At 39.2% G+C, this 10,854-nt stretch overlaps 1 protein-coding gene across 1 annotated transcript; it reads right to left on the reverse strand.

The window, feature by feature from the left end:
- Positions 1 to 1,948: 1,948 nt before the first annotated feature.
- CycB (Cyclin B) lies at positions 1,949 to 9,104 on the reverse strand. The gene is made up of 7 exons (XM_028173160.2): positions 8,846 to 9,104; positions 8,560 to 8,771; positions 7,965 to 8,100; positions 6,661 to 7,128; positions 5,909 to 6,031; positions 4,876 to 5,096; positions 1,949 to 3,091 (listed from the first exon to the last, which is right to left on the reverse strand). The coding sequence occupies exons 1-7, from the start codon at positions 8,873 to 8,875 to the stop codon at positions 2,704 to 2,706; spliced, it is 1,578 nt and encodes a 525-aa protein (XP_028028961.2). The 5' UTR covers positions 8,876 to 9,104; the 3' UTR covers positions 1,949 to 2,703.
- Positions 9,105 to 10,854: the final 1,750 nt, after the last annotated feature.

Raw genomic sequence — 10,854 nt, forward strand, 5'->3', positions numbered from 1 at the left:
AAACGCTGCAATGCGCGTTCAAAAACTAAGTAAAAAACCACCGTAACACCAAGGTTTTGGAAGGAATATCTTTTTTTGGTAAATTTATATTATTAAGTGTTTTTCATAAAATAAGAAACACAGTTATATTGTAAATAAAACACAATTTACGAATATTGTAATTGTTTGGCCAATGTTTGCAACAAGGCACCAACTATTGTAACAAACATCACCTATTCTTGGACAGGGAATGCATAGAGTAGTTTTGTTATTTTATAATGTTATTTTTGTTTGTAGATTTCCTAGTAGCCCCTTGTCGCTGTGCACAATGGATATATATTATCTCGAAAGAAAGAGAAGAAATATAGAACCCTTATAAAAATTCTAGAATTGTTCAATGGTGGTGGCAAATCAATGCAAAAAAGTATTAAAAAAGCTTTATATGTATGTGTAAATATTTTAAGCGTATATGCTGAAAAGGATTTGTTTTCTGGGGGAAACGAACACAGCCATAAAATAAGCCTAAATTAAACTGATTATAGAAAAATTCATTGATATAAGATTACATTATATTTGTAAAAAAGAAACCGCTCATATAAAAATGACTTCTAAAAGACAGCTTTATAACAAACTGAATCTGTTTAAAGGTAATTAAACCTACATTATTGTTTTAATTACTTCTGTATAAAGAATACGTGGAAAACATGTTTCGTGGTTCCTTTCATATTTTTTTTACTTTATTCAATTTTATTTTTTATCACCTATTTGTTGTAATAGCGGCAATGTAAAATATTATCTACTACTTTTTTCAATCGGTCAAAAATAGTTGCGACCATACAAAACAAACCTAAAACAAATATGTATATTCTGCAACTCTATGTCTTTCAATACTTACTGTGTTCTGAGCATTGAAATGTAATACCAAGAACTACATCTAGTTCCACAATACAATAAGCACGAAATTTTAAACAAATATTTTTAACCTTATAAATTAGGCTTTAAGTATCATTTTAGAATAAATATTTTTGTACTGATGACTTTTTATGTTCAAGTGACATTTTAAATTTATTCCATAATATTCTTTTTCTGACGAAAGGACCTAAATACATATATTTTGCAATGGTAATTAAACTTTTTGTTTAAGTATTAAGGTTTATAATAAACTGAAGTCGTTAACATTATTAAACTTTTTTCTAAGAAATGAAGATGTTTTCGTGTCGGCAAACGTGGCCACTGGAGCGTCTTATTTTTGTTCCTGATCCTTAATCTAGTACTATTATTGATCGAAGTCTCAAATATAAAAAAAAAAAATGGGTATAAACAACCGAGTGCGCGATATCACGAAAGATGAATATAGAAAATTCAATAAGTTCAATAATAAATTACAGTTCCCGAAGCGAAGCGCGGGCGGGTCGGTAGTATGAAATAATTTACTTTGCACATTCCAATTTAATCTACCAGAAGTTCTGTTAATGCAGCAAATAGGTAGGTACTATTAATTAAATTCGTAGCGTTCATATTTTTTTTCCTACCTATGCTGATAGCCTTGAGAGGCTATTTCAGCTTCACCCTAACGTTTGTAGGTGAGCTCACGGGGCTCAACCGGAGAGTTGCTAACACTGACCCTAGCAAGAGCAGTGTTTCGCAGAATCTACCACCGGATCGGAAACGCGACCCACTGAGAAGATCCGGCGAGAAACTCAGTGGGCTGTCTATGGGTTAGTTCGCTCGTCGAGCCCTTCGTCGCAAGCGACGGGTTCGACGAGGACGGTGACCGGTGCATGTGGTGCCTAAAAGCACCGTTAATGGATCAGGAGGATCCGTAATGACGTGCTTTGGGCGACGTCGACGGTTTACCATTCGGTCTACTGGGTCGGGTATGTAGTTTCCAGCGGCTACGATGAGAGGGTTCTCATGTCCCCGTAGCGTTCATAGGTTTTTAATTAACAAACTAGTCGCAATAAAACAGTTTATTTGTACATCATTTTTTTATTTATCAACAAACGACACCGTTAAATCTAATCACAGGTCTAAAAATTACATTCTAAAATATCATATTTAAACACAAGAACACTTTCAATATTATATCAAAATACCACCCAACACATTGTTCGATTCATGTCTTAAAATACGCGGGCAGCGAGTCACGTTTTTACCTCATTTTCGTTAAGAAAAACAAAAGAACAAAAACAGATAAGGAAATAGTTAAATCATACAACCCAATCTCTAGAAACTATATTAATTTTGAAAATATTAAGAAGCATGCAGCATGTGAATATTGATCAGAATATTCAATATAGTGAATAAGTCGACGTCATGTCTAGTTTGTATACAAGTCGTAATTTAAAATCATCCTCTCGGACAAAAATCTTTACCATAATGAAAACACTATACAAATAAAGAAACTACTAAAAACCTGAAGTGATTTTTTTTATAATATAAATAACAAAAGGTTCAAGTTATGTAAAATGTGGTCCACTTTCAGATATAAATACATAAATACAAATAATATCCATGTCAATACAATTCTATCAGCACTCACAGTCATCATATATTTTATCTAAAAACTAAATTATATCTAAATTTAAAACATAAACAAAGCAGGTACCTTAAAACAAGCTTAATATAAAACTCAGTCCATTAAATTAATATTACAAATCAGAAAAGTACACACATGTCCCTATTATTTCTATATTCCTACATATTTTGGTAATTGAATTTAATCTAAGGGCTTGGGCTTGATATCTTTGCGAGTTCATAAATCGCTTCGCTTTTCAACTGCGGAAGACTGGAAACTTTAGCCAACGTCGTGTCCAAATATTTGTTATATACGGCTTTATATTTGGAATTTTCAATGTTAATAACAATCTTTGCGATTTTCCTTATAATCGGATCTATGTGGTCAAGATCGTACCCAGAGTAGTAAGACAAGGTAGACGTCCATACTTCGGAGAGTGTCTTGCTCGATAGTAAATGAAGTGAGAGGCAGATTGCTGCCGCTGCTAGTTCTGACGGTCGATAATGCGCCATAGTATATTCGACTAGACAGAGATCAACAAAGTATTTGGCCAAATGATGATTCCTCGATGTACCACGTGCAGCTTTTACAAATCTAGAATAACATAAAAATTATCAATAACACGTCAGCGCAAAAGTGGCCTAACCCATTATTCATATTCGTGCTTATATATTGCAATTTATTTAAAACATAATAAATTTTGATGCAAAATCGGCTTATCCTTAGTTTCATCCATAGATGCCTTTGTAAACATCATTCTAGCGCATATTTTTTTTGCCTACGAAGTATTGTAAAGGTAAATTCGAACCTCATTATCTCCATACTAACTATGGTAAGCTATTTTTTTTTTTTTTTTCTTTTCCACAGGAGAAAATCGCCAGATCCCCACCCGCGCGGCAGGTGGGATATGTGGGAGTTGAACCTCACTAAAAACTCCTGCCGCTCACAACCGGCGCCCTACCTCGGACCGGGCCGGAGCCCAGTCGGGGCTATTGAAACGGTGGGACAGGGTTGACGCAGAGCACATTACATCCATCCCACCGTCCCACGGACGCCGGACCGGTGGCCGCCAGCGACACGACTACCGGTTCCCTCGTTCAGCGGGCCGAGAGCCCGCTTTGATGGCGCCGCGTTAAACTATGGTTAGCTTAGGCCACTTTTGCGCTGACGGCCTCATATATAAACAAGTTTTTGACTGCATTACTTACATTTCAAATAATACGATGACTGTCTTGCAGAAAATAAAAATCTTATGAAGGTGGACCTAACAATTTAAAATTTTGAAAAATTGATATACCATAAGGTCCTTTCCTGAAGTGGTGTTAAAGTCTTAATTTATGTATAAAGATATTTGTTTTTAAGTATAAACGAACCCATTATCCACTTAGTATTAGGTAGTTAGTTACCAGAGCCCATAGAACACCATGATTCCGACTAAAACAAGAGGTTGAAGTCTCAAAGGCACTATTAAAAGCACACCCAAGATTCAAACTGGAACGTATTTTTTTTTTTTTTCCTACTTAGGCTGGTAGCCTTGAGAGGCCATTCCAGCGGAACCTTAACTAGTACGTGAGCTCACGGGGCTCAAACTTGACGAAGTTGCTAACATGAACCCTAGTAAGAACCGTGCTTCGCAGAATCTACCACCGGATCGGAAACGCGACCCTGAGAAGATCCGGCGAGAAACTCAGTGGGCTGTGTCTGAGGGTTAATTTACTCGTCGAGCCCTTCGTCGTAAGCGACGGGTTCGACGAGAACGGTGACCGATGCTTGAAGTACCTAAAAGCGCCGTTAGTGGATCGGGAGGATCCGAAATGACGTGTTTTGGGCGACGTCGACTGCTTTCCATTCTTTCCGCAGGATCGGGAATGTAGTTACCGGCAGCCACGATGAGAGAGTTCTCGTGTCGTGCCGCTTTATCGAAGTGGACGCTATTATAAAAATCGTTTGCGCACATAGGAGCCTGTGTTAAGTACGTATTTACTTGATTTGCCTTAATTGACACCTGCCTGCAGATTCGTAACAATGTCATAGTTTCATTGCTTTGTGAGAATGCACCCGACGTCTTTTCTCTTTAAGATGACTTAACGTAACATTACGATTATACCACTAATTTTGTCAAACAAATTAATTCTGTTCAAAAAAAGTTTTAAATTACATATTTCATATTTATCGTTTGTTTTCTACTACCATCTACAACCTACCAGTGCTACCACCAATTCTTCAATGCACTTAGTCCATGAGAACAAGTATATATTAAGGTTCTACTATTCAGTTAGAACAAAGTTGCCTAAATCAGGAGGAGGATGGAATTCGTTTTCAGATTATAAGTTGCTCAATACATCAATATAGAAATAAAAAAAAGACAATCACAATACCTTCTAAGAAAACTCAAAGGTATCGGTCTCGCAAGACAGAAGCCCAGTTTGCACATAATGTCTCTCTCACAGCGGAATACATCAGACTTGGTGTAGGCATTATCAGTGACATAAACAAAATCGCCTACATCTGGAGCGTAGATCTCTTCATACTTGCTTGCTATGAACATAGCCGTCACACCGACTAATTGTAATTGATTGCGCTGGACATTTGGAACAACCTGTACAAAACAGTAATGTTTAATATTTGGTCATTTCTTGTTACTTACATGATAATAATACTCTTTTGAAGTCCTCGTGGCCTAAAGAATAAGACGTCCGGTGCATCGTATCTAACGATGCAACGATGTTCGTATTCCGTAGGTGGGAAACAATTTTTCTAATGAAACAAGTACTTAACCAATGTTCATGATTGACTTCCACGGTGAAGGAATAACATCTTATAATAAAAATCAAACCCGCAAGATTATATTTTGCATAATTACTGGTGGTAGGACCTTTTGTAAATCTGCACGGGTTGGTACCACCATCTTGCCTATTTCCGCCTGAAGCAGTAATGGGTTTGATTTGAAGGATGGGGCAGCTGTAGTAACTATACTGAACTTATACCTAGAACTTATACTTAGAACTTATACCTCAAGGTGGGTGGTGCATATACGTTGTAGATGTCTATGGGCTCCGGTAACCAGTTAACACCCGGTGGGCTGTGAGCTCGCCCACCCAGATAAGCAATAATAATAAAAAACTCAAGTTTCTTAACTTCTCACCCTTTAATCCTAATATTCAATCTATCTGGTGATAATGGCTATTCTGAGCTAACAAAGATCAATACTATGGGACAGTAGTTCTGTTGTAATCACATATTCTGACTTGAAGAGTAGAGCCAGCAGGTAATACATTTAAGACTGAATTTAGTCTTAAGGATGATATGGTATTTCAATTCCCACAGAATAGTCATAGGAAAACAAGTATTCCCTCCCATTAAACCAGATGGTTTGCTTTTATGCTGCACATACTACTTAGATCACTATACCTGCAAATATCTGTCAATAATGCCAACAGTGAGATGGAATGTCTCCAATACTAATGAGAATTGGCGTTGAACTTCCACAAGCCAATCAATGAGTGTTGCTCTCATTTTGCCAGTTATAACAGTCTGAAATAAAAAAAATACATGTTTCAGAAACCTATTGCAAAAAGGCATGCCTTAGGCTCAAATTTATTGTTGCATTCAATGTTCCTAAGATTTCAATTACTTTAGATTACTTTACTCTAAAAAATATGTACAATACTTATCATTCATTAGTTTTACTTACATAGCCTTCTTACATCATTTAATGTTCAACAGAATTGGTTGATTCAACTCAGATCAGACTCAGCTACCCACCATTATAGTCTTAAATTACAAAATCAGACTGGAACACATTATTGCTTCATGGCCATAATGGACAGGCTGATATAAACGCAACAAATAGTGCCAACCAGATGATTGAAAGCACAAGAAAAGATTACAGCAAATTACTACTAATACAGAGAGTAATAAGACTGTAAATAAATTTTATGACAAAACTTTATTAATGCTCAAGGCAGCTGTCGCATATTATTATTGGCTATATTCATTATAATCCTATATTATTATAGTCTAAAAGTTTTCAATTATTTCTAGTACCAATTCAAATTTTCTTTTCTTTTTTTTTCTAAATATAATAAACAACATACGTAATGATAAACCAACAAGGTAGAAATTTACAAAAAAGTATTAAATATATGAGAACGACAGTTTACCTGCTTTTTTAAATGATCAGGCTCAATAGAATATTTCTCTTCCAATTCAGTCAAGTATTTGTAAATGTCCTTGATATACATAGACATTAGCAAAGGGCTGTTGTTGTCTCCGGCATCAATATCTTCAATATCCTCAGGCAGTGGAGGTGTAATATCAAACACAGTTTCAAAGAATTCAGCTTGTTTTTCTACCTTGGCTTTATCTATTAAGCCCATTCCCTTCTCAGGGTATGTTTCAGCTAGTTTTAACTTTCCTAATGATTCGATTGGGTCTTTTAATGCTAGTTTTGTTTTCCGTAAAGAGTCAGTTCCATCTTTTAGATGTGATTTGGATGTTCTTAATTCTTTATTTTCCTTTAGCATGGGCAGCTTTGTCTTTTTTGTGTCCTGACATTTCTTAGTTTGTATGTAGATGTTAATTGATTCTTTTATTTCATTTGGCTTGTTCTGATTATCTTTTAAAGCGACCTAAAAATATATTAATTAATTTGGCATCTTAATGTTTTTCTCATCTAAGCATTTTACATTTATTTATTTATTTTTGTAGTAATCTGTATGGACTCAAAACCTAGATTGTCTTAAGTGGTTACTTGAACCCATAGATATCACAATGTGAATGCTGCCACTCACCTTGAGACATAAGTTCAGAGTCTTAGTTTTAACAGGACAACAGCTGCCCCACCCTTCAACTGTAATGCATGGTGGTGGTACCTGCCCCATGCTGGCTCACAAGATGCCCTATCATCAGTATTATCACCAGTAAATAACCATACCAGTAAATTGCTTATACAGATGGCCATGACCTCATTAACCCATATAATTCATAAATAAAAATTTATAATAATAGTAGGCTGGGTGTATTTGGACCACATCTTTCAACTTTTCAATACTCACATGTAAATGCAGGTGACATTTGGGAATACAGACCTATAGGCTAACAGTAGGTGTGACTGTGTTTAGTTTTCAGATAGCTATATTGCATTAGTAACACGTACCGTGCTCATGAATGATCACATTAGTAATGTGCCATTACTATAAATCTTTATTTAAACCACATGCACAAGCATAACTCAGATTGACCAGCTAGCTGATGACAGCAATAATTATACGTGAACAGCAATACCAAATTGTGATGTCTTTTGATGTACAATGTTAGTAGTTTAGTCTAACTATAATATCAAAATCTGTCAGTGATAGGACAATAGTAAATCTGCTACTGGTGCTGGATTATTTTCTAAATTACTACAGTATTAATGTCTACATAGAATACCATATAACTCAGATATGTTTAGAAAGGTTTTTACCCTGGTACGAGTTACAGCTCTGGCGGTCAATCCAGCAGTGCTCTCTTCACGGCGGAGTGGGGGCCTTGAAGATGGCTGAATAACATTTTTGACAGCTAATCCTGTGTCTACTTTTGATGTTACATGACTATAGTTGCTGTAGAAATAAATTAAGTAAAAATATTTGTATTCATTATCATCATTGCATTAATGTTAGTACTACAAATATAAAAGATGATAAAATTATACTATTAATTTATCATTAAAAATTTACATTTTAAAATTTTGTTGAATATGTGTGAAAGACGATGAGTAAAAGGGGACTGAGCGAAGAAATGGTATATGATAGAAAACATGTTGCGCCAGCCTCAGGTGACTGGGAGAAGAAGAGGAGAATATTATATTATATCTTTCTTTATATTATAGTATATACATTGAAATTAAAATTACAGTTCATTTGAATGTCGGTTATATTTAAGGATTCTATTCCGATCCGATGAAAATTTCTGTATAACACGGAATGAAGACGTTTAATTATTATTTTTTAAATATGGGAATTATGTTAGATCTTTTATAATGAGGGTAGTTACTATCAAATTCTTATGGATTATCTGACCTTCGTACTACGCCACGGTTTAGGGTGGCTTTTTTCTCAAATTCAGCAGTTGTAACGGCAACTTTGCCGAGAGCTTCGCGTTGAACTTGCACATTTGTGTTCAAATCACCTAACGCCCCACGTACTGTTAATCCCAGCCTTTTTGTAGGGACGGCTCCATTACCTTTCCCGCGGACACCAGCATACAGATTTTCTTGGTCTTGAATCTGTGCCTGAAAATGTTTAAATTACATAAAAACGTCAAACATTCAGGTAAAAATGTTTTGCACATTTTAATTACACTTACCGATCTATGCCGCCTTAGTTGAATTTCCATGATTGTTATATTGTCACGATTCTTAGTTTTCACTGAGTATTCAAAAACTTTGTTGAATGTAAATAAATTTACATTCAAACAATTTAACTGCCTTTCCTGCCGTCCAACGATGTTTTATTTTAGTTGTTTCACCAATGTTTTCCCAATGTAACGGTTTGTCGTTTGGATTTTAGAACGAGTGAAATTCATTGGACATTAACGTGATTGGCTAAATGTTGTAAATTCTCTCATCGTTCATTGGTTCTTCATCTTGACCATAGACTATAAACAAAATTTATCTATTGACAGAACGGAAACCAGACACGAATCTTCCAAAAAACATATCACGGAAACAAATGAATGTTTAAAAGTTAGAAAGATGGCAATTTGGACGAAATAAACATTGAAATAATTTTATCAATTGCAAAAGTAGCATTCACTTTTTGCAAAAACTATTTTTACATTTACTAACCTTTTTTTTTTTTTGGTGAGGAGGAAATCGCCGGACTTCCGCCCTCCACTGGGGATAGAGGGCGGGGCATGTCAGAGTCGAACTGACTAAAACCTCCTGTCGCTCAACAACCAACGTCCAAACCACGCATGAGACAGAACTCATGAAGAGGCAAAGGGGGGAAAGTGAAGCGTTTAGTGCGGAGCACATCTCTCCCATCACCCTCCCCCTTGGGACGCCGGACCGGCGGTCGTCGGCGCCACGACCACCAGCCCTCTCGGTCGGCAGGCTATCCGAAGCCCGCCTAGATGGCGCCGGTTAGAGTGAGCTATCCTACGGAATACCCCGCTGGACCAGAACCAGCGTGGGTCGAGGATAGCCGGCCTTCCATCACCCGGATGCTCTTGCGTAAAACGCGTGCAGAGCAGCTTGCACGTCGTCTTCTTAGGCCCCCCTCGCCGGTCCCCAGAACGACATATGAGGGGGGACCCGAAACACTTAGAGGGCCAAGGCTTGGGCGAGATCCGCCTCCCTGGCCCCCGCTCGACGGCGGCGGGATTGTGCGTCTCTCACGCGCCCCGCCGCCTCCTTCTGCGAGATGGTGCACTCGCAGAAGTCGAGCATCGCCTTCCACGACTCGTCGTCGCCAAGCATCGATGCCACAACACTCGGCAACGACAAGTCGTTTCCTACTTTTGCGACGAGGACACGGCGCCACCCCTCCCATGCGGGGCAGGCGACGAGCGTATGCTCTGCCGTGTCCAAGTCGCAATCACAATGGTGGCACTCTGCCGTCGGCTCGGCTCTGATCCGGTGCAGGAACTCACCGAAGCAACCATGCCCAGTGAGAACCTGCGTGAGCCGGAAAGTGAGGCGTCCTCTGTCACGATTCACCCAATCCACAAGGACCGGGTGAATCGCCTCGACGGTCCTACGACCAGCCGAAGGATCAGCCAGCCGTCTGGACCATGACTCCAGCACGGACCGCCGAGATTGGGCCCTCCGCGCTCTGACCACACTGTGGCTGGAACGCGCCACGCCCCGGGCGCGAAGGTCAGCCCGCCACTGATAGTCAGCGGCGAGCGCCTCCGCTTCCAGAACCCAAGGTGGCGTCCCAGCCAGTACACACGCCGCCTCAAAGGAGATGGTGCGATAACCACGGATGACCCTGACCGCGATGGTGCGTTGCGGCCGTTGCAGCAGCTTCGCCACCCCCGCAGCCAGGGACTGGCCCTACACAGGCGCCCCGTATAGGGCCATTGATCGCACCACCCCCGTATAGAGACGGCGCGTCACCCGGTCAGGCCCCCCGACGTTGGGCAGAAGCCGGCTTAACGCACCGGCCACCCCCAACAAACGAGGGACCAGGTGCTGAAAGTGAGCACGGAAGGTCCAACGACTGTCCAGAATGAGGCCGAGGTACTTCAACTGCACCCCGACCCCAATCCGGACGCCTCCAACCACGATATGGGCATCGACAGGTGGCACTCTCAGGGGCCTGTGGAACCACATGGCCTCGGATTTACTGAGCGCCACGTCGAGGCCCAAT

This window comes from Bombyx mandarina, chromosome 05 (assembly GCF_030267445.1).
Source record: "Bombyx mandarina strain Sakado chromosome 05, ASM3026744v2".
Classification (NCBI taxonomy): domain Eukaryota; kingdom Metazoa; phylum Arthropoda; class Insecta; order Lepidoptera; family Bombycidae; genus Bombyx; species Bombyx mandarina.